General features: G+C 37.6%; 1 protein-coding gene across 2 annotated transcripts in view; it reads left to right on the top strand.

Annotated features, from left to right (window-relative positions):
* LOC148942872 (unconventional myosin-IXb-like) overlaps positions 1-25405 on the top strand; it is a 251047-nt gene that overhangs the window by 39126 nt on the left and 186516 nt on the right. For both annotated transcript variants that reach the window (XM_089102722.1, XM_089102721.1), the window contains exons 3-4: positions 15875-16133; positions 24085-24617. In XM_089102722.1, the coding sequence (XP_088958848.1) occupies positions 15875-16133; positions 24085-24617 (792 nt within the window). The remainder of the gene's footprint in view (positions 1-15874; positions 16134-24084; positions 24618-25405) is intronic.

The raw sequence follows: 25405 nt of genomic DNA, 5'->3' as shown, positions 1-25405 counted from the left end.
CTGTTAAAATTTGGCCTGACAAATTTTGGGAGACACAGGGGGGGGGGGGCTAATCAAGATAGTACTCTGGGCACTAGAGAGGCCAGAACCACCACTGGTGACCATTGAATAAGCATAAAAGTATAGAAATATAAATGTATTAATCCAAAGTTGTACACAGTTTGACTTTTGGAAAAAGAGTGGAGACGATCTGCTGAACAGTAGTTATAAAATTCAGGAAGTGTTTTTCTATGCCACAATTATCTTAGAGATTCCTCATATCCCTGTTTATGGAGGTAATTATTTCCCTCTGTTTATTAGTTATCTATACAGTGCTGAGGAGGTTTATCACTTATTCTTGGACCTTTGAGGACATGGTACTCTTGAATTTTCCCTCCCTCTTTTTTCTAAGCCATATTTAAAACTTGGTTGTTTAATACTTAGTAAGATATTGTTATCGATTAATGGAGTTCAGGTCGCACGGGCACTCTTAAAAGCGTTTAAAAGGTTCTACAAGATTTTCTCAACAGCCCCTTTCCAAGGATACAGCCTTGGTTCACCTGCCCTTTCACCAGACCTTTGTAAGTTTAATTTCCTCAACAGCCTTTTTCCAAAGATACAGCCTGGGTTCACCTGCCCTTTCACCAGACCTCTGTAAGTTTAATTTTCTCAACAGCCCTTTTCCAAGGACACAGCCTTGGTTCACTTGCCCTTTCACCAGACCTATGTAAGTGTATTTTCCTCAACATCCTTTTTCCAAGGATACAACCATGGTTCACCTGCCCTTTCACCAGACCTCGGTAAGTTTAATTTTCTCAACTGTCTTTTTCCAAATATACAGCCTTGGTTCACCTGCCCTTTCACCAGACCTCTGTAAGTTTAATTTTATCAACAGCCTTTTTCCAAGAATACAGCCTTGGTTCACCTGCCCTTTCACCAGACCTCTGTAAGTTTAATTTTCTCAACAACCTTTTTCCAAGGATACAGCCTTGGTTCACCTGCCCTTTATTCAGACCTCTGTAAGTTTAATTTTCTCAACAGCCTTTTCCCAAGGATACAGCCTTGGTTCACCTGCCCTTTCACCAGACCTCTGTAAGTTTCATTTCCTCAACAGCCTTTTTCCATGGATACAACCTTGGTTCACCTGCCCTTTCACCAGACCTCGGTAAGTTTAATTTTCTCAACAGCCTTTTTCCAAAGACACAGCCTTGGTTTACCTGCCTTTTCACCAGATCTCTGTAAGTTTAATTTTTTCAACAACCTTTTTCAAAGGATACAGCCTTGGTTCACCTGCCCTTTCACCAGACCTCGGTAGGTTTAATTTTCTCAACAACATTTTTCCAAGGATACCGCCTTGGTTCACTTGCTCTTTAACCAGACCTCTGTAAGTTTAATTTTGCATCTTTTTCTTTTCCAGAGAACACAAAGTTGTCTATTTATAAAATGCACTGTTTGAAAGTTTGATCTGACTTGATAAACAGAGCTGATATTTGTAGGGCTGAATTTGACCCTCGTCATTCTTTAAAAATAGTTGAGGATCGTGATTTTATCTCCAGAAATATCTAACTTGCGCCATTCACTGTAATGCTTTGGAAATTTTGTTTGTTTATTGTCAGCATATGCTAATGATAGTCGGGAAAAGCAGGGGATTCATTGATTCCATTTTACCTTTTTTACATTTCCTTTGTTCATAACTTCTGTGTTATTATAGATGCATTTTGTGCTTGATATTTGCCCTGATTTTCTAAATATCACTTTTTATAAAATATATAGACAATTAAACAAATACAGTCAAAATAGCGCACAAGATAATTCATTGTGATAAGATCAGTGTGAAGAATGTGCCAAGTTGGGATGAGGTTGACACGATTTGGAAATTTTATGCTGTAAAAGAAGAAAAAGAGTTAAACTAATTCATATTGTGGTTGTTTTTGAATGTCAAAAATGTTCTTCGTTTCTATGCTGTTTATCATATAAACTAAAATCTTTGTTTAATTTTTACTGTTCATTTGTTTTGTTTAACACGCGGATAGGCGTTGCTCCCTAAACCTACCATGAAAACAAGGACAATGTAGTGAACTAAACCTCCTTAATCCATCCTTTGTATTTTCCTGTTTTCAATTTCCCTTGTTCACATGCTATTTCCATGTTACTATAATCTGACTTGGAAAGAAGTTAAGCTGGTGTTTGCTCCAAGGGTCCTTGCTTGACTTGTCATGCTATCCACGTGTTAAGTAATTTCTATTGATATTAGTATTTCACAGTCATCAAGATTCAGCTAAGGCTGATTTTTGAAATTAGTTGAATCTGCCTCCATAGAGGCTCGCTTTGTCTCTAGAGCAAGATCTAGCTAACACCAAAGGTTGGTTAATCTGGAAAGGTGACCTATTAGAATTTTTTTTGAGAAAATTCTAATTAAATAGCATCTTTGTCATCTCAATAATAAATTATGACATATATAATAGTGACATATAATAGTGCTGTTTGGAACTTGCTTAATCTTGGTTCGCTGCAAATACTCTCAGTGTCATCACTTTACACATTATCAAGCCTTATTTTCTTCCAAATATTTTGAAGGCCCGGTCCCGTGATTAGTCAAAAAATTATTCTCACTAATATCGAAAACTTACTGTTTGAACACGCAACCTTTATTAGACGCTAATCTTAAAAAAACTTTTTCCTAAAACCAAAGATGAGCAGGAATAAAGCGAAAGGTACTTAGGCTACGTATTATGCCCACGACACTTCGTTCTTGATCTATTGCAAAACTGATTTCTCTCAGTACACTTGGGGATAATCAGTTTAGCCTGGGTGAGATAAACTACTATGCAGGTATATTTTCATTAAATATTTAATATAGAGAGTTAGTTAGGTTAGCTATTCAATATAATGCGTTCTGCTTGACCTGCGTTCCATAATTCTCTGTTGTAGTTTCCATAATTTTGTTGCTAAAGTATTATATTTTCATCATACTTTGGTATATATCATTATGATTAACCTAACTTGACTTCTTGAGTGTTGTCGATATAATATGGTAAACTAATATAAATCACCACTGAATGAATGGGACCCAAAATGAACAGAAACTGCAATAGATAGCCAGGTTAAACTTAAAACGAGCAGAAACTATCGTACCACAGAAAAGAGTAAGACCTAGCGTCCCCTGTGCCTGAGACCTGACGACTATGATCCATGTACCCATGACACCGTCAGCTAGATTGAAACCCCCCTAAAATACCGTGTGCTGGGGCATGGAATGCACTCCCGCGGTGTTTAGGATCATGTACGTCTCTCGGGTCCCCCAAAACCGTTGTTTGTATTTATCTATTGTTATTATGTTGAAAAACAAATTGTTATTTATTTATTTTGTTTTGAATTCAAACATCAAAGGCTTTTAGCGGAGAAGATTGTAGGTCCAAACGTACGCCAATGCACTAGGAATTTAAGGATGTTAAGTTTCTTAACCATAAACAGCGATTTCTTTGCTTCTTATTTTATTGACGCCTTCTAGTGCTTTTCCATATTATTAAAGCCAAGAGACCAGTTGGCTTTCATCCTTAATAGAAAAGTCATTCCTTAATTAGAAACGATTCAAAATTACTTATCAACTAAGGCACACCTCAACTGGCTACGATAGATTGTTTCATCGAAATTACCGAAACGCAATTTCTACGCTTGGTTTGCTTAAGAGGGAAAAAGTTGAGGGGTCGATTTACTTCGTCCTAGAATAGAAAAGTCTTTTGTCTTTTAGGAATATGCCCACAGAACATGGGTGGGGGGTCCTCCCTTACATTAGTCCAAAAGAACCCTTCCCGTTTTGAGGCACTGTTATAGAAAATATAACTTAATCGTCTTTTGACCGCTTCTAACATCCGGAAGAATTATCTAATTCCCATGTTAGGATAAAATCTGTGGGCACTTATGCTCAGAATGATTAATTAGTAAGAAAAGACATCGAAATTTGATAATTAACTTAGTACTTCGCAGAAATTTATTAAGAAGTGTGTGCTTTTAAGTTGAAAGTTAGTTCAGTTTAATCCATCACGACTTGAAGCATTGTTCATTTAATTGGTCATTGATTTTTAGTTTTACCAGATAAAGTTTCCGAAGAAAATATTATTACCTTGGTGCATTACAAATTTTTAAATGGAAAAGTAAAATTGAAAAGGCTAAATTAACTTTTACGGATGTATTTTTGAGCTCAAGAAATTTAATTTCATTTCATCCAGTTGGAAAGTGGGGCTTGCTTGAATTACCTGTAAAGAGATTTATGTGTGTGTCCCAAAGTATTGTGGCACCTGTTCCATTTACGAGAAATATCCCTGTCAACATTTTTGAAAGCTTACAGGTGTTGAAGAACAGACAAGTAGCTTATTCATTGTTTATACTTATCAAGAGTGTTTTTTCGAACATGCAGAGGTTTTGAATTGCCTGCTGAGAAAATATGGAGTTGAATGGAAATCTTCATCTAAAAAATGTCTTTGTTGATGACCTTTTAGAGGCTTATGTCAATTTTCGCAGCCTATTTTAGTCTGTATGCATACTGTTTTGAAAAATGGGCAGTGTTGCCAACAACCGAAGAAACGCCCGCCGAAAAATGACTAGAATAGATTGAATAAATAACTAAGAACGTAAACATATTTGAAGATTCAGTGAAGAGATTTAAAGTCTTATTAGAATAAGATTCTGTTTGGTGCCGAACTTATATATATATATATATATATATATATATATATATATATATATATATATATATATATATATATATATATATATATATATATATATATATATATATATATATATATATATATATATATATATATATATATATATATATATATATATATATATATATATATATATATATATATTGGTAAATCAAAAACAATAAATTTATTAAGATTCCGGGTGAAATTTTACCTCCTCATTGATAGTCAATCAATCAATTTATTCGATTAATAAACACAACAAAATACACTTCAATATAAACTCCCCCGTAAGGCTCTACGGCCAGGAAAAAAAAAGGGAGAAACAAAAATGAAACAAATACAAGTATTCTCAATATAATGCATTGCATTTCAACCTTTCAAAGACTCAACACACACACACACAAAACAAAACAAAGAAGAGAAAAAACAATAATTAAAAGACCCAAACAAAAAGCGATTTTGTGAGACCCCCCCCCCCCCCCGAAAAAAAGGATGTAGGACAATCCAATAAAATAAAACCAAATTGCAAATATATATTTGAAACCAAACCACAGAAAAAAATATTATACAAACTCAAAACCCCTCACAACAAATGTTTCCAACCCAGGCTAGTGTCACCCCCCAAATAATAATAAAAATTAACAAATAGTAAAAATTAACAAAAATATATTTAAACATGAAAAATCAAGACATTAAAAGATTTTCTTAAGATTCTTTTGAAAGTACCAAACGAGTGACATTCTTGAGCTGACTCGGGTAGGCTATTCCAAAGGACAGGACAAGCAGTTAATGGAAGTCAAACCTCACCGATGGAGTAAATAGAATATTAATATTCCTTGAATTGCGAAGATGATGCGAAGACCTATCAGTGACGAAAGAAGGAGTAGTTTGAAGGGCTGTGGGAACATCACCATGAATTTGATGAAAAGTGAAACACGCGCAAGAAAGAGTGTAGAGAGACTGCAAATGATTTAATGCGTTTGGTGGGTTGGATGTAGAATAATTTCTTTCCTGTATTAGCCTTCTTGCCCTATCATAAAACTTAGAAAGTGGTTTAAAAAAAGAGAGAAAGTTGAGATCCACATTGTAGGGAAATGAGAAACGTAGGACTGAACTAAGCAATGGAACAAAATTTTTAAAACTGATCCAGGGAAAATCTGTTTTAGCTTCCTCAAAATTCCAAGACTCCTTGAGATCTTCATATTAATTAGTCCAATATGATGCAAAAATTAAAAAACTTGACTTAGCAACATTTAGGGCAAGGCAATTTGCATCAAACCAAAGAACGACTCTCTCAAAAGAGTCAACTAATTTGGGAAGCATCTCAGACTCAGTTCCTACTACAGTACCAATGGTACTGTCATCAGCGAAAGCAACGAGAGTGTCCACATCCTGCGAAAACGATGGATTTTTTTTTTACCATTGAAAGATTTAGGATGACATAGGCGTCACCAATCTGTAGGTTTTTGATTCATAACCGCAACTATAAGGTCATTAACATAAATCAAAAACAAAAACGGTCCAAGAACAGAACCTTTAGGAACACCAAACTCAACTTCAGACGAAAAGTGGGAAAGGGAATCTGCGGAGATAGTTCTACCTGACAAATAGGAATCAAACCAAGCATGAGCCTGTCCTCTTACACCATTGTGTGATAGCTTACACAGCAGAATCTCATGAGTTAAAGAGTCAAAAGCCTTACGGACATCTAAGAATATAGCTGCAGGAATCAAACCAGAGTCAAGGGCAGTGCGGAGAAAACTTAAAAGAGCTGCACGCATGCTCCGTAGAATGTTTAGCTCGGAAGCCAAACTGAAAATCATGAAAAAATCTTTTAGCCTCTAGAAAAGCAAGTAGACGGGAAAGCATGGTCTTTTCAAAAATTTTGCTAAAAACAGACAGCAAAGATATAGGACGATAATTGGCTGGGTCATTTCTTGGTCCACCTTTATATAAAACCATTACTCTAGTTCGCTTAAGAGAACTGGGAAAAATCCCATTTTCAAAAGAAAGATATATAAGCTTCGTCAATGGAGAAATAATTGAAGGAAGAATGAACTTAACTACCATAGTTGGAATACAGTCAGGGCCGGACGACGAAGAACCCTTCAAGCTATTTACAATCCTGGCTACTTCAACATCAGAAGCCGGATATAACACCATTGATTTGAGACAAGGCGGACCAAGATAAGATTTGTAATCTGGTTGTGACTGTGAAGACCTGATTGAAGAAGCAGTGGTTTTCCAAATATTGTCAAAATATGATGTAAATGCTTCTTGAACAGATGGAATACCCTCAACAACTACATCATCAACTAAAAGACTTGGAGGGATAGAAGGAGCCGGAGAAGAACCTTTGAGGACGGAATTGATCATTTGCCAAGTTTTTCGAATATATTTCCCACAATCCGAGAATTTTTTGGAATAATAAAGGTATTTAGCCTTCCGGCATAAAGAATTGAAAACATTCCTGTAGAGTTTGAATTGCTGAAGACGTGCAGCATTCAAAGATGGCTTTGCTGACTTAAAAGCTTTCCAGAGATTATTTTTTTTCTCCAACTCTTTAGAAGACCAGGGGTCATCCATGGGTTAATAGGAATAGATCTTTTTGACCTTGAAGTAGAGGAGAACAGAGCAGATACGTCAAAAATAGACTCCTTTACTAACTAATAAAAGGAATCAAACTTAGAACAAAAATCATTATCCTCACAAAAAAAATTCCATGTCCCCTCAGCTAAATGGGATATAATGCGGATCAATTCATTCAAACCAAACCTAAAAAGAAGCTGAAGCAGATGCTGGAATGCCCCTATTCAATGTTTTTTTCAAGGATAAAACTGGAAAATACAGGAAATTGATCTGAAATATCCCTCACCACAACAGAATTCCAAACCAAACTAAGAGACGAAAAAATATTATCAATTAAAGAGGCTGACGTATCAGTTACACGTGTTGGAATACAGGTTGTTGGTAGAACTCCAGCAGTGAGCATATCTGAGAGAAAATCCATCGTAGTAGAGGAAACCATGTCAATTAGATTTAAGTTAAAGTCTCCCATTATTACAAGTTCTCATGGACGTCTGCCTATTAAATCCAAGACCTCAAAACTACTACTACTATTAAAAATTTACTGCAACAGAAAGCCTGAGGCCAGCAAAGCTACTAACGCTCCTCCATCCCAATGGATGTACAACATCTATCTAAATAATATTAAATTAAGCAGTAAAAATACGCATGACTTAAAACTATAAGCATGTGCATGTGATCAAATGTAACTCTGAAAACTTAAGAACAAACATAAAATAATGATTCCAAGATCTGAATATGATTCGACTGTTCAATACTGTTAAATCTTATAAATCCAGTGTGTAAATACAGGGATATAGTATTACGTCGCTACGACATTAAATAATATGTGATTAATTTGCTGTTTTGTATAGGTGTCGGTGTTTTATTTGTATTATTTTAGTTTATCTGCTGATGACGGCCTCTGTATATGTGACCGAAACATCCAGATATTTTTTGTTAAGGTTTCACTGTCAATTAAAGAATCTGTCCCTATTGAACTGTTATTTTTACGAATATAGTACGTTTTAGAGAAAACGTGCTTTATCAACGTAATTAAGTCGCTATTTACCCTCGGAAATGTTATACGTTGGGGATTATAGTATTAGTTTGGAAAACCAATAATCTGTAGCTTACCAAAAACTAATTGTCCTCTATGGAACCCAAATATTTCGATGCCCAAAATTACAGATCCGAATCAATAGATAACATTACACTAGTTTCTTTTTTCTTATGCTGATGACAGTACCCTCGGCACTGCTGTCAGACCGGGGCCTGGAATCCATGTCAAATTGGTTGTTCTCTTGGATAGAGTAATTTTTGTGGTTTGGCGCTAATTGTCTGGCCCTAAATGTTGCTAAGTCGGGCTCTCTGATTTTCTTGCAAATTTCTCAGACTTGCCTTCAACCGTTTAAAATTCATCTTTCAGGGGGGTTCTTTCAGTTGGCCTTGTGATCTGTATTTCTGGTTCCTAGGTAGAGACCTGAAGTTGGTTTTTTTCTCAGGTGGGGTGGGGGTAGTGAAGTAGAAGTTTGAAATGTAGACCCCCTCCCCCTTGGATCCGACCATGCCTAGGTATTCATCGTGATAAGAATCTCTTTTACGTGCATCAAATTAGTCTAATTAAAATGAAGATACCGAGGAATCTTGCAATTCTTAGGAAGCTTAAACTCATTTTACTGGATCGATTTTAAGAGTTTTGTATCTTTTTTTAATTCCGTCAGTTTTTCTCTTTATTACCATATTTTTTGGAGTCAATATTTTCTTCCTTTCTCATATTGTTCTCTAGGGTTTATGTCAAAGAGTGGAACCGTATCTGTAAAGCAAATATTTCTGTTAACATGCTGTCACTTGATTAAAGGTCTCTTGTGTGTCTTTCCTTTTTCTTAAACTACAGGACGATGTTTCTGTGGCCCTGAGGACCATTTTTTTTTATCTTGTCTTTGATCATTCCGCTTATCATTTTTGTAGTTCTTGCAACATTGGAATTCCATTCAGTAAATTAGTCAAAAGTGACGTCACGTCAATTCGCGGAAGTAGGGGGGGGGGGAGAATATCTAGGGATAGGTGGATTTGCCATTGTTTCAATTTATGCTCTGAAAATACGAAAAAAGAGTTTTTTTTCAATAAAATACCCCAACTATTTTTTTTTTCAAAATCTAAGGCGAGGGGGAGGCAGAAAAATCAAATCTAGAGTGAGGGTTTTGAACTTGCCCCTAATAGACGCCACTAGCAGTCAGATCGGATTCCAATCACCTGACTGTCATTAATGGTGCCTAGAGTAATCTGTCGGGGTCAGCTTATTATCAGAAAGTGTCAATCGTTTTTTCTTTCAGAAAATTGTATTTTTTTTGGTTACTGAGTAATTATTTTTAATTCTTTCTGGATGTCTCTGGATCAAATTGGAGGTTTATTCTGGTATTGTTTATTGTGGATGGTACTTAAATAAGATGTTTATTTTCTAATAACCACTATCAGAAGCCCAGGTGGGTCAAATTCGTTATTATAGAGTAAAAAAAAGGAAAAAACAAGCTAATAACATCAAAAGCAGTTTAAAACAGTGACATACTCAAAACTGGCTAAAGAATGTATCATATAGACATAATGTGTAGATTCATCAATTGACTTCTGTATAAAAATGCATATGGTTTTATTAGGTTTTTGTGTGTTGTTGCATTTCTCTCCCTGTGACCGTAAAGCCTTGCGGGGAAATATGATTTGTCCTTACTGTTTAAATTCATTTCTGTGTTCATTATTCAATAACTCATTTTTAAAACAAGTTTAATAGTTATAATAAATCTATTTTCATTTATGGTTTAAATTTATTGTTGTTTTTAATGTAGAATAAATCCATATAATTTCTAAGGGATCATTGAGCAAAAACTTTGACTATGTGCTCGTCAAACTCTCCCTAATTTTAGTTGCCCTGTGTATGACTTGACTTACTGACTTGTGTCTCGGACGTCCTCGTGGGTGGCGTTGGGGCCATCTCCTTTAAACGTTCATAGATCAGTTTCTTGTATGATACTCGGCTTTCAGCCTGTTTGAAAAGGCGCAGAAGGTCACGTCCAAAGTTGTCTTGGCATCTCTTCCTAGGTCTTCCAGGTTGGTCTGAGCTGCTGTAATCTCACTTTCTGGAGAATTGTAGTTTCTGGCTTCAGTTGCCCTCGAAGGTCTTCGTTGAAGATTCTGTCTAGATATGTTACACCAGCTATACGAGAGAGACATTTAGTCTCAAAGACCGAAATTCAGCGTTCGTTTTCGAATTTTAGTGTCCCCGTTCCGCAGGCATACGTGGCAACAGGGATGATTGGCGAGTTGGATTTTCAATTGTATTGATAGGTCCCAGCAGAAACTGAGCAGAAGTCGAAGTTTTTTGCGCTTTCCAGAGCGAGTTTTCACGTTTTGTCATCGGAACAGTTGTTTTACGATAATAGTAGACTCCCTAGGTACGTGAACGTAGTTACCGATTCGACTTCTTTTCCACTTGCTACGATCTGGATGGGGGATGGGTTCGGGAATTTTGTGATGCACATAACTTTTTTTCTTCTTTGGGTTTATTCACATGACGAAGCTATTTGGTGCAGATTCAAGTTCAGAGGCTTCGGCCTGTAGGCTGTACTCGGTTTCTGCTAGCTCGATGAGGTCTTCGGCATAACCTAGTGTGTTAACAACGTTAATCGTTACTCTTACATGGTTCTCGAGCGTGTACAATATGGCGCGCAAAAGAAGGTTGAAAAGCTGTGGAGATAGAATGCAACCTTGCGGCGCGTCTGGAGTTCTTACTAACTCTTCTGTTTGGCCTTCTGGGGTCTGAACGCAGCTACGATCGTTGTCGTACATGTTTTTATTATGCTCACTATATTATCTGGAACACTTTAATGGGCGGGTATGTGCTGCAATCCATCTTGCCATACTAAATCGAAAGCCTGCTTTAAATCAACAAACGGGTGGAGGATTTCTTTGCCATATTCAATGTACTTTTCTGCTAGTTGCCTTGCTATTAATATCTGATTAGTGGTAGACCGTACAGGGCAGGAAACAGTCTGATAATCGCTGGTAATATGGTCTGTTATGGCTGTGATATGGTTTTGAAGAATCTTTGTTATGATTCTATGAGAAGAATCTTTGAGCTGGGTGACTTTTAAGACATATGGACCGATAGTTTTCACACTCATTTTTAGGACCTTTTTGCGGAGTGGTACAATAATCGCATTCGCCTACGTTTTCGAGAAATGTTCTGTTGACCACACGGTAACAGATACTTTATGTAGTATATTCTCTTGCAGAGGAGATCCAACTTTGAGCAGTTCGGAAGGAATGCCATCGGGGCCAGGAGCTTTATTGTTTTTGAGACTGCGAATGGCTTCTTTTATCTCGCTTAGTAAAAGACGGGGCGGGGGACTATGGTTGATTTGGCTTAGGAAATCCTGATATCACAAGAGGATTGCATAGCAAACAGCGGATTCAATCTCTATTCAAAGTGGCTTTTCTATATTTCTTCAATAGCCTTTCTGTCACCCAGGAGAGTACCATCCTTGTCCAGGACGTCAGTCCAGCGTCGAATTTTTTCGTGGAGGGTACGTTGACGGTTCTATACATCGTGTGACTTTTCCCTGATTTAAAGTTATTCTCGCCGAATTCGCATTTCTCCCGGATTTAGTCTCTGATGGCTGCTCGGATCTTTTCGTTTACCATGCATTGTAGCCGACTGTACATGTCCCTGCTTTCCGATCATTCTGGTTGCAATCCTTTCGTTTCTGGTCACGTAGATTGAGATTTTTATCTGTGATCCAAGTCTTCTCTGTTTTAGGTTTGTGACCCAAGATTTTCTTAGCTGTATCAAGGAATCCTTACCTTAGATCCTCCTGTGCCTTCGGAGGCACCCAGGGCATCAACGAAGAGACGGCAGTCGTTCCTCAAATGGGCTGCTGCCATAACGTTTACCCAATGGAGTTGTATGGACGTATTCACGTTGAGAAGGTCCCTCTGGTATGTTCGCCGTAGTGAACGCGCCCTTCGTCACGTTCCCGTTGATTGCCACTGGAGGATGGACTTTGGTGTTCGGTCGTCTTTCATTCGTTAAACGTGTCCCAAGTACTTCCATCTTCGGGTCCTGATCATGTTCATGACTAGAGGTTGCCCAGTAATTTGACGTATTTTCTGGTTTGAGACGTGTTGTGTCCAGTCTATGTTTATGATTCTTCGCAGACAATTTTTTTCAAAGGTTTGGAGTCTCTTCTCTTGCTGCTGATTTAATTTCTAGCATTCGCTTCAATACAGCATAACTGGGAGGACATTACTATTGAAGACTCAAAGTTCTAGCTGGGTTGAAAACTTTTGTGAGTGTCAAATCTGTTTAAGCCAGGTAAACGAACCACTAACCTGTCCAATACGAGAATGGATCTATTTATCTATTGTCCCCGTGTTCTCTACTGTGCTTCCCAGATATTTAAACTGAACAACCTGTTCTACATCCTCGTTGCCGCACTTTATATTGAGGGGGGATCCCATAACAGCCATACTTTTAGTATTCGATGCATTTTTCCTAAGGCCAAGCCGAAGTGCATTTTATCTCACAAAATCCAAAAACTGTTGGAGTTTCTGATGGTCTTATTCGAGAAGACTAATGTTGTCTGCGAAGTCTATATCTGCAATCCTCTTTTCGTTTTTGATTGGGATTCCGTAGTTAGTGCATCATTGGAGGATGTAATCTATCACCAAGGAACGCTGTGTTCAAATTCTCGACTAAAACTTTTATGATGCTAGTGGTTTTGGTTGGAGGTAGTGACTCAAGTACAGGACCAAGACTTCTAGCGACTGCAGGAATGCAGTGCGTGTTGCAGGTTCTTTCAGTTTATCGGTGCGGAATCTTCGGACCTTATTTTTTGAAACAGGTAATGTTTTGAGCCGAGTTTTGCCAATTTAATCATTACAAAGACATAATCTGAATCGAAGTCTTCTCCTGCAGGGCCGTAGGTGATAGAATATTTCCAACGTTTCGAGATTGTGGCGATATCCTATCTTATCGTGGCGATATCCAAGTTGCCTTTCTTCTCTTACTGTGTTTGAACATGGAGTCCGTAACAAATAGGTTACGAACGGCAAAACTCAAGTAGACGCTCACCGCGAGCGTTCCGTCTCCCAAGACATAATCTGCCTAGAACATCACGATCAAGCTGTATCACTTCTCCAACTTGCATTGAATACCCCATCACTATTAACAGATGTTTCTTTGGAATTTCATCAGCAAAGACTGAAGTTGTTAATAGAAAGTGTCAACTTCTTCATCCGGCCTTGATGAATCGAGTGCGTATAATTTGGATGGATGTGATGTTATATATTTTCGCTCGCATCCGAATCATCATAAGGTGCTCTGAGAATGGCTGTTTAGCTATGAGTGCTCACTTTGATTTGCGTGTCAGGAGAAAGCCAACGCCTAGTCGGTTATGAGAGTGTTATGCTGCTGCAATGTTGTTCTCCTATGCCAGGTAGGCGTGTTTCAGAGAGACCAATAAGGTCCCACCTATGTCTCTCAAGTTCTTTGGCCATTAGCTCTAGTTTTCCAGGGTCCGTACGTTTAAGATCCTAAGGTTAAAATGGGAATTTCTCTTAGTGAATTGCAAACATCATCAACGGTATTCGTCATTACCTGCTGAGACTGCATATCCTCGTCTGAAGTTGCTGGTTTTCCCGTACGTGGTAGCATAATCATTCGCTATTAACTCTTGCCTTTCGTCGATTACTCCGGACACCGTAGCAGAATTTTTTCTCTTTGTATTCAACTCACCATAATAATTAAAAAATTAAGATTTCATGGCTATTCACGGACAGTGGCAAGCCACTCCTTTCTGCCCTTTGAATTTGGCTGCTTTCCTCTATCTTATTTAACCCATAGCTGGGGTTGGGGTTAAGGTTTAATTTTGGCGGGACATGTCAACGTGCCGGTGGACCCAGTACAGAACCATAAACTCCTCCATAACTATTTGGCCCCGCAGTTAGAGGTCTCAGTGATATTTAAGGGCCCCCAGGAACTGAGTTCTACCTTAGTCCGCGCCTTCTTATTGGCTATTCGAATTCGAAGTCTTCTTATCTGGAGGACTTTTCCCATGCCACCTGGTGTCGCGCTTGAGCTGCCTGGGGAAGGATCTCACTGATAAGGTAGCTCGGTGAACACCAATTTTGTGAGGTTTTATTAGCAATTCTTCATAGTGACCATATGTACAGAAATTCTTTAAAATTATTTAAATCGCTATAAACGAGGCTTTCGGAATCCACGGGAGGCCTGACCTTGCAACTCTTAAAGTCTCCTTTACATACACTAGGAATTTCTATGATTATGAACTCGTCATAATCAGAATTATCATGATTTAGCTGCCATGACGGCTAAATAAGTTCATAAACCCTATGCAAAATTGTTGTGACAAATCACTAATCGTGTTAGAAGTAATGTCTGTGAACGTAGCTAGACCTTAATTGCAACAAAGGGCAGATTCCGATTTTTTTTGGGGGGGGGGGAGGGCAGATTTTGCTGAACTATTTTTTACTCGGCATATTTGTATAAACATTGGTTTAAACAATGCCCAGGCAAAAAGAAAGTCGATTGTGTAGAATAGCTTTGGGAAGTACTCAGAATAGCACTTCTTAAAGCTAGTCTGAGATCTTCTTGGCAGAGATATTTGGAAGCCATGTGATTAGACTTTATACTGACTTGGTATGGGCCCCCAATAGCTCAAACTATAGCTTCCCTTATCTGCTGGTCTTGGCTAGCTCTGGGAAAAGAGTCCAAGAGTCATTGTTAGACTCAAGGAAACCATTACGGAGGAGGTCACAACTGTCGGCGGAGGAGGTTACGAATGTCATACCTGTCGGAACTCATTTAGCCGCCATGACGGCTAAATAAGTTCATAAACCCTTTGTAAAATTGTTGTGACTAATCACTAATCGTGTTAGAAGTAATGTCTGTGAACATAGCCAGACCTAAATTGCAGCCAAGGGCAGATTCCGTTTTTTTTTTTTGGGGGGGGGGGCAGATTTTGCTGAACCATTTTTTGCTCGGCATATTTGTATAAACATTGGTTTAGAATAGATTTGAGAAGTACTCAGAATAATACTTCTTAAAGCTTTTCTGAGATCTTTTTGGCATGGATATTAGGAAGCCATGTGATTAGAATTTATACTGACTTGGTTCGGGCCCCCAATAGCTCAAACTATAGCTTCCCATATATGATGGTCTTGGACAGCTCTAGGAAAAGAGTCCAAGAGTGACTATTAGACTCAAGGAAACCATTACGGAGGAGGTTATAACTGTTTCTGATTTGTGTCGTAAGAAAGTCATGGAAATTCTGCTATGCCCCTCAAAATGCAAGGAGCTAAATTGAGCTCTCATGAATATGTGTTCTAGTGTGAAAAAAGAAGCGTTAAATCTTGCATTATAACAAGCATTAAATGTAGATATTATGGTCTAAAAATTACGGACTTCTTATAACCTTTGTAGATTTTGTTGTTCCAAGTCTGACCATCGGGAGTGATATAATCTCGCAACATCTTGCATACTTATCAAGCGTCTTAGCCTCTGTACAACGATGATATATTGAAAGACTGTTATTTGTATTCAGGTATATGTTGGTGCAATTTCTGCTGACTACGAAGCATTGTCAATTGAGGCTGTGAAGGCAACTACCGCCGATGAGATGATATGTTGCATTGCTGAGAAACTTGAGTTAGCAACACCGGATAATTTTGAACTTGCTGAAGTTATTGGGAATGCTGAAGGACAGGAGTGCAAAGAAAGACGGTTGGCTCCGAACGAACAACCTGTTAAGTTGATGCTTCTGTGGCCGAAGTTAAAAGGAAGTAGGTCTTCAGACGAAGAAGGTATGAATACCCTTGGACTTAAATAGGATGTATTATATTCCCACTACAATATTCATTTAACTATTTATCCTTAATATAGCCGAATATTCTGAAAACTTGAGATTATAATTTTTTAATCTTCTAGACATCAAGGGAAAATTTTCTGAAGTGGGGATCTAGAAATTGTGTATCGGTTTTTTACTTTTTTTTTTATATTTTCATCCAGTTTTCTTGAACTTCTGGATCTAAATTAGACTGAAACAAGTCTGTAGGTGCTCTGGTTTCTGGACGGAAGGAAGGAAACTCATTTTACCGGCTCCTGTCGTATCTGCCAGAAAAATCTGTCAGATATCAAGCAAACTGGATAGAAAGTAAGAGCTACAGTAGTTCCTTAGTTCCTTAGTTCTCTTTTGGAACTAAGTACACAATCTATCCCTTGTTAGGGGGGGGGGCATCATAAGGAAATATAAAGAAGTTATTGTTGGATCTTCCCCAATATTCCCAGTGTGTAAGAGCTGGTGCTCTAGCTATTTTTCTGGGGATGGGGACATGGTTTAATTTTCATGAGGGAGGCAAGGTGGGTCCTAAACTCTTGTCATAAAAATATTACAAGAAGAAGTTGGATTGCAGTCAAATTTGGCGAGAAATAAGAGCTAGTGCTTAAATTATGCATTGCGGTGGTCTAGTCCATATTTGGCCTTTGCTGGGGGAGGGTTGGTAGGGGTCCTTAATCTTTGTCGTCAGAACAGCTATGAGAATGGCCTACCGATGCCATCGCCCGACGGATTTTAGAGAAATAAAAGTGGTTATTTCTCAGTAAGTGTCTTAGTTGTGCTTTTGGCAGTTCCTTGTATGTGAGAGAATTGGTTCCCTCAATTCTTATCATGATGACATCTACCAGAAGAAGATGGCGGATCCAAATTGAAAATTCGTGAAAACGAAAAGCTGATGTGCCAGCTCTTGAAGTCCCACCCGATCTAGTATCTGGGTTGAACGGGAGCGGAGGCCTAAATTGCTCTGATCAGGATGCCTACCCAAATTGGGTGTCAGATTTTAGCAAAGCTGAGGTTGTTTGAGAGCATATTTTTACTTTCTGCCTCTTAAAGGTCCGACCAATGTTGAGTGAGGGGTTCCCAAAGTTCTTGTCACCTAGACGTTTACCAGGAGTAGTTCGTTATCAACTAAAGTTTGTTGGAAGTAACTGTACGGGTTTTAGCTGTGCCTTTCGAAACTCCATGCCTGATCCAATTCCAGTGGAATGAGACAGCTCCTGAATTATTGTCACTATATTTACAAGAACAAGCAGTCGGGACCTCGGCATTTAATTTGACGAAAAATAACAGTGGGTATTTTATTTGTGATATTTCAGGTTTCTGACCTGATCCTACTTCTGTTTGGAATGGTAGAGGATGGCATATGTTTTATAATTGGACATGTACTAGAAAGTTTGTTAGATTTCAAACAAAACTTGGTTAGAGGTAGTAGCTAATGTCCTTTTTGGGTGTTTTAGGAGGAAAGACCACCTCTGTGGCGGAAACGGATCTTTAAATTCAAGTTATTAGGACATCGGCCAAAAATAGTTGTTGTGTCTCAACCAAACTAATCCTGAAGTAAAAGCTGGTGTCAGTGTTACGCTTTTTCTAGGTCCAATACCGATTCGCCCTATACACACTTGATAGGAAGCAAGGGATATTTTTATAATTGTGCCTCTCTAGGATCCGTGCCGAATCCGTCTCCTTCGGAGGGGGGGGGGGGGGTCAACATATCTCATCTTAAGCATAAAACTAGGTCGGCTGCTGAAATTTGGCAAACCTGGTCAACAGTTACATATATATTTCGGTCTCCGTGCTCGATCTGATCTCTATGGGGGAAGGCCTACATTGTTTATTGTCCTCTGCTTCCAGTAGACCTTTATTTAGTTAAATGTGGTTGGGATTAGGGCCCAGGATTATATTTTTGTCTGTAAAGGATTGAAGCAAGTATCTTATGCGCTCTTACGTCTTGTTTTATTTTTTTGATAAGATGGGTCTTCATATATTTCATTTTACCGTTCTGCATACGATCCAAAGCCGCAGGGACTAGTTAGGGACCTTTACAGGTAATACAAACATAAATTTTGTTAATGCAAATGTCTTTAAAGAGCTTTTTTTGTGCATATGTTCTGTCGTTGCAGAACGGAGCATAAACGTTTTGTTATAAATTTTGCTCCGCATCTGTGAACCATGGTTCACACTGGCGGCACCACTTTTTGGGGCCTGGGGACCGAAAATTAGTTTTCTGTGTGTGCATTTCGACTAGTTTTGCTGTTTTATTTTCGTTTTTTTTTTTTTTGCAAACTGATTTATGCAATTTTCAAGCTGTGCTATTTTTTACCAACCAATCTTTATGAAAGTTGTTAAATTGTTGTTAACTTCTTAAACAAGAAAATTTACTTGAAAAATTAAAATCTTGTCAAAATTTTAAGCCACAGTTTATAAATACATGGTCAAAGAATAATTAGTTTTGAAAAAAAAAAATTCTCACGAGAATTCCGTGTTTTACTTTTTGTCTTGGTTTAGAAATTGACTTTGGTAAAAGTAGTGTTTATCTTTTTCTTTTTGTTTGGTACGACTCCACTGATACACAAGTAAAAATGCGTGTCTAAAAAATTTGCATTCCCTCGTACTGTGAAGGTCCTTAACCTTAAGAGACATTAGAACAAGACCAAGAGAATCGTCGCTGTCTGCCGAAAACTGGGTGAGGTGAATTTGTCCCTGCGAGGATATTTGTGCCTATGATTATACATACTGTCAGGCACATACATAATGAAATCTCAATTTATTTGCCATTTTACCAGAATTTTCCTATATTTGTCAGACAATTTAACATAATTAATTTTCCGAATTGCCTCCCCTCCTTAACAAACGTATAGCCTTTAAAAAGACTAAATGCTTTATGGTCGAACAACAATGTACCGGTAGTTGCTCCCCCTTCCTTTGAACAAGCATTTCCAATATGTGGCATGGGTATTTTCATACATGCGCTCTGGTTCAGCCCTTGTGGCTCTTAGAGGATTTTTTCTTTGGGAAGGGACAGTCAAAAATACGAAAAGTGTGTTAAGGGTACGGCTTCACCGTTTCCGGAAGTGTATTCCTTTGGACCAATACGGGAAAGGAATCCCCACCTGCTGTTCCTTTTTCCTCATTTGTGGAGTTTATTATGTTTTTATTGTGGAAATTATTATGTTTTTATCCCTTCTGGAAATATCATCTGGCACATTTTATCTAATTTGAAATTTGCACACCTATGTCAGAAACCTTTCTTGAGGAGGTTTTAGGGTGAGAATGCATTCCCATACTGGGGCTAAGCTTCCTAAATGCAATCTATATTTTACATACCCGTGAAGCTTCTCATAACACTTGTCTGACTGATAGTATGTGCGCAAGGGCGTCTTTGACATTCCCATTCCAATTTTACAATCCAGGAGTAGTTTGTGGTCAAATTTTACTTGGAACTATGGCAGAATTAAGAACTAACGTAAACGAAAGTCATAGTTACACGGATAAAAAAAAAATGTATGTTTTTCGGCTTTAAAGTTCATGATAATTGATTAATGCGCTATAATGCTATATTTAGCAAGTTCTTTTTCCTTTATTTCGAATTTATTCCATTTTAAGTGGCAATGTCAACATTTTTGGGTGGCAATCTAATTCCAGCTAGAAATAAAAGAAGTCTTTTATAAAATTACGCTTGTATTTGTAATATAATGGGAAAAAGGCACATAAATTGCGGCTTGTCAGTTTTTAATAGCTAAATTTGCATTAAAACAAGAAGCTTGCCAAAAACTTTTCACATTTGTTGCGGATGAGTTCAAGTCGTTAAGGTATTCCGCATTAGAGGAATCGCACAATAAATTTGCACCAAGCAGGCTCTGGTTTTCATCACTACCGTCGAAAGGTCAAGGTACGTTGTTGTTACTGCCACTCCTGAAGGTCGTATCTGACGTTTCCACTCTTCTTAGAGCCAGAAAACCGTTCGCTAAGCTGTTCTTGACTGGGAGGTAAGGGTGGGAGGTGGGGAGGTAAAGGTGGGAATGGACGGTTAAGAGTGCAGGGTGGGGGAGGAGGGAGTCGAGTTTTGATGATCGATGAAGAGTGGTTTCGGTATTATTTTTATGTTATAATAATAATTATCACTATTTTTGTTTAATCTAATTAAATAATTAATTTAATAGGTCAGTAGTTACTTGGACTTTCGCGCGACCGCAAACCCTCCTAGGTTATTCTTCAGCGCAAAAGTGTTGTTTATTTTTATTTAATTATTTGCGGTTGTTAAAAAATAAAAGTTGAAGTTGTTATAACTAGTTGTATTAATTTACCTTAATTCAGATTTGCCTTAACTTACCTTAATTCAAGGATCAGCAAGATAATTTATATTGGGTCAAACTTTGATCATCCTGATGTATATTTCCCTGCTAATTCTCCACTTGAGATCGACATAACCTACATGAATAGGATCTACTTTTTTTATGCTGATTTTAAATATTTAAAATTCACAATTTTCCTCATCATAACGTTTAGTTTCGCAATTTTTCTCATCGAAAGTTATGTTTATATTCTGTCATCACATTTAATAATTTGCAAGACTGAGATATGGCAAAATCTTACAAGGCGCGTCCTAACAGATTCCTGTCATTAGGACGAATATGTATTTTTTTGTAATCCCAAAGTGTGGAAATTTAAGTGCAAATTTTACCCCGAAATTTTACATATATATATATTTTGTTTTGTTGAAAGCCAAATGTGATGCGTGCTATGATTTCGAATTGATTTGTCACTTCAGATTAAATAAATTTTTTTTAACTGAAACAGAAATCGAGAAATTATTCCATAAATGAAAGGGGCTGTCCCCTCTTCAATGCCTCGCTCTTTACGCTAAAGTTTGACTCTGTCTCATAACTTTATTTTTTAAAAACAATAAAAAACTTTAGCGTAAAGAGCGAGGCGTTTGTTCCGCGTTTGTTTTTTATTTTATCTTCGCCCCCTTTTTGAAATCTGTCTTAAATATTTTTTTTTCGCGCTGAAGAAGAGAGGCGGTTGTCCTTTCGAAATAATCTTTTTGTGTTTTTATCACTATTTTCGATTTTTGATCGTTTCTTCTTTGTATTTTGTGGGGGTGTGTAAGGGGGCCCAGAGAGGGGTTAAAATTCTGTCCCTGATCAATTTGAAACTTAGAGCCGTAAAAATTGAGCTAACAGGATCTTACTGTACAAACAAATTCAGTGAAAAGAGCCCCTCTTCCCCCCCCCCCCCCTTCCCAAAAAAGGGTCCGATAAAATGTCCAAAATTTGCTTTTTTTATCAGCTTGAAAATTATATCCTTATGTCCCTGGGCTAAGGGGATCCTTGTGCAGAGGGGAAAAGGTATTGACTTTCCCAAAAGCAGGACTTGACAAGGGTTAAAAAATGGCCAAAGAACTTTTTGTAAACAGCTTGAAACTTATGCTGCAAGTCTCTGAGCCAAAGGGACTTTAATGTACAAAAAGTCTTAGGTTAGGGGATATGGGTTCCCCCAAAAGGGTAATTTTTTCTGATCTGCTTGAAACTTATATCCTTAAACCCTTAGGTAATGGGGAATCCAAGACACAATACAAAAAATGAAATAAAAATTTGGTGTTCCCGAAAAAGGACAAAAAATTCCTTTTTGATGGTGCACTGGATTCCCAATATTGGACCAGGAAATGGTCTTAAAAACTTTGTTATTGTCTAGAAACTTTCTACGGTAGTTAAAATGGTGAGTAAATGAAAAAACTGCACAAAAAGAGTAACGAATATTGGTTCCCCGATTAAAAAGGCCCTAGGAACTTTTCTTCTCTGAAGGGTTTGAAACTTAACACCCGCTTGCACAACATTCTTATAATTCCTCGGCCAAGAGAATGCTCATTGACAACCAAAAACTTAGGTTAAGACTTGGGCCCGCAAAACTGGGGCCAGGAAGTGTTTTTTTTTTAGGGGAGGGGGTAAGACATATCTGAAAGTCCTTGGTTTAAAGGACCCAGATTCACGCAATAAAAAATTCAAAAAAATGTTGTTTCGCATGAGAAGGACTAAAAAACTTTTTTGAAGTCTTTGGTGAAGTTGGGCCTAATTTGAAAGAACAATTTCAGTTTTGGATATGGACCTCCCTCAAAATAGGGCCCCCAAAAAAGGCCGAAAAATGTCGCACAGGGAAACATGAATAGCCTAAATAAAGAAAAAGACAAGCCAATTGGGGGTAATTTTAAAGCTAGTGAATAAAAAGAAATGACAAAGCAGATCCTTTGGCAAAAAACATCTTCTAAGCCGTCCTTATTGTAAAAGAAAGAATAAACTAACCTTTTGAAAGAAACTGTACCAAAGAGGGGAGATGACTCTGATGTTATCTTTTCGCTTCGACACATTCTTTTTTCAGTTTTCTATTGGCACCTCTTTTTCAACACAGTGCTCGAAATACTAATCGTTTTCAGTAAAGCGCAAACGACGCTCAAACATTTAGATTAAGAGGGTTGATGGGGGTGGTATCCTTACTTGTATAAGTAGTTGTATTTGTGGTAATTTCTGTTCGTTTTAAGTTTAACTAGATTATTCATTTTAATTTCTGTTCGCTTTAGAATTCATGCATTCATTCATATTCGTATCTGTTATCTTTGTGTTTGATGTGATTATTATTTTATTATGCACTCGTTTTGGGCTTTCTTTATTCATTTATGATAATGTTGTATTGTATCAAATTAACGACGCTTCTTGAAAACTAAGATTCTTGTGTCGGCCCTGCAGTGCGTTTGCTACAGCGGGTTCAGCGGGTTTTGCGAGTTCAGGGTGCTAGAATACGTTTGAAAATTAATGTTAAGAAATCACTAAGGCTAGGAATAAGTAAAGATGAAAAGGTGATGTTGGGTAATGAAAAGATTGATCAGGTGGGCAGCTTCACTTACTTTGGTAGTATTATTAGTAAAGACGGTGGGTGCGGTGAAGGGGCTGAAAATAGAATAACCAAGACTCAGGGTGTTTTTTCAAAATTAAAAAAAGTTTGGAAGAATAGGAAGATAAGTCTGCAAACCAAGATTAGAATATTAGAAGCTACAGTGATGACAATAGTCAAATAAGGCTCTGAAGCATGGGAGCTTTGAAAAGCGCATGCAGATTTGCCAAATGTTTTCTAGAGAAATTGCTGAAGGTTCGTTCTGTATACCTGACTGACTGATCGTGTTTCCAACAACAGGCTGTACGAAACATGTGGTTCAATACCGCTCTCTAGGAGTATAATGAAAGAAAGGTTGAGGTGGCTAGGGCAGGTTGTGCGGATGAAGAATGATAGATTGCCGAAGATTTTTCTGTTTGGCCAACCGTCTAGGGCTAAAGGGAAAGCAGGTTGTCCTCGTCTGGGGTGGCAGGACGTCATAAAGAAAGATTTAAAGGAAATGGGAACTTCGTGGGAGGGTGTAAAAAGGGAGGCTTTGAATAGATTAGGATGTAGGAGAAGCATGCGTAGCTGTGTTGGCCTCAGGTGGCTTGGTACTGTGGTGAGTTGTTAGTAGTAGTAGTAGTTGTGCAACCAGTGATAACGTGACGAAGAAGACGGAGAGGGGGCCAATGCTAATTAACTCGTTTTGGCTTTAATTGCAATACATCCAATTCACCTTGTTGGTTTTAGTGTACTGAAGTCAATAATTATAGGAGCGGCAAAATGGTGTTATTGGCCCTCTCACAATGAAATCCTACTAATATCGAGATTTAGCTAGTGCTAATTTGGACCAATCAGATTTTTCGCAGGATTTTCTGATTGGTTGGTGCCAATCAATATAGAAAATTCGATTTTTAGAAATTTCCTTGAAAAAATATCTGATTGGATCAAATTCACACTGGATCAAATCCTGTTATTAGTAAAATATCATTGTGAATGAGCCTGATCCTTCTTTTATTTTTGAATGGTTTAATCCTATCTTTTGATTTTAGGTGATGTCCAAGAATTTCGATTCTATCTTAGAGAAAAAATATACGACTCGTTATGGTCCGAAAATGCAACGGATCCGCAACTCATACGCGACTACCTTCATCGTTTCCTCTACCAGCCTCTTGATCGAGAATATCCGGATTTGTGCCAACTCCCAGATTTAAATGAAACAACCCTTCTTGAAAACCTTAAAGCTCGTTTTAATGCCGGTCATATATACACTTATGTTGGCTCAATACTAATTGCTGTTAATCCATTTAAGTTTTATCCTATTTATAACCCAAAATATGTGAAATTATATCAAAATAGGAGGTTGGGTGAACTACCACCTCATATTTTTGCTGTGGCTGACGCTGCATACCACTCTATGTTAAGAGAAAGGAGACAACAGTGTATTGTGATTAGTGGTGAATCTGGAAGTGGTAAAACAGAGTCGACTAACTTTCTTTTACATCATTTGACAGCTCTTTCGCAAAAAGGAAGTCATGGATCTGGCGTGGAACAGACTATATTAAGCGCTGGGCCTGTTTTAGAGGTAAGAGAACTTTCTGAGTGGTCGTTTCTTTCTGCCCTGAATGTCCCACATTCTTGTAGAAAGTAGAAATATTAAGTGTGCGCTTTTTAACTCCTACTTTATCTAATTTTTTTTTAAACCAATCAATACACATTTTGTAGAGCTATTCAAGGAGGATTTTCAATGTTGCGACCGTCCTTTGGTTTCATGTTTAGTCTTAATTTTTTTTCAGTTTTAGAATTTAGTCTTAAAAATATTTGATATTAGAATTTTTTCGGATATAAGATAAAATGAGCATATTTTGTTCTTATTTTTAGTGCATTTTGGGGTAAAAGTATTTAAAAATAGGTGATACTGAATATTTGTATTCTCTTTTAGCGCGCCTTGAAAGTTGATTTCGTCTTTCCTAATATCAAAGGTTTTTTAACAATTGTCATTACCAGTACCTATAAGTCTATATTAATGACTATCACCGGAATCCTTTGGTGAAAGAAAAACAAAATGAAGTCCACAAAACCGTGGCTTCCTTTCCTACTTGCAAATTCTACACACTTAACCCGGTATTTAAAACTTGCGCCTTTATTTACTTCCTCTGTAGTTTGGGTTCTTGGAAACCAGATTGCGAACTTTTTGGTTTTGTGAACTACAGGAGGACTCTATTGTCATGTTTTCTTTTCTTATTTAGGAGGAAGACAAGCTTCATTTTTCTTTCTTTGAAGAAAGAAGAAAACAGTTAATCCAAACAATTGTCTAGAATTTTCAGAATATTTTACGTAACTACTATTGATCATGATTTGATTGGCATTGGC

The sequence above is a fragment of the Artemia sp. Qi Xiang Cuo genome, chromosome 16 (genome assembly GCF_049724085.1).
Source record: "Artemia sp. Qi Xiang Cuo chromosome 16, ASM4972408v1, whole genome shotgun sequence".
NCBI classification, from domain to species: Eukaryota; Metazoa; Arthropoda; class Branchiopoda; order Anostraca; family Artemiidae; genus Artemia; species Artemia sp. Qi Xiang Cuo.
Note: the sequence above shows the minus strand (reverse complement) of the source record. Positions and strands in the feature narration are given on the sequence as shown.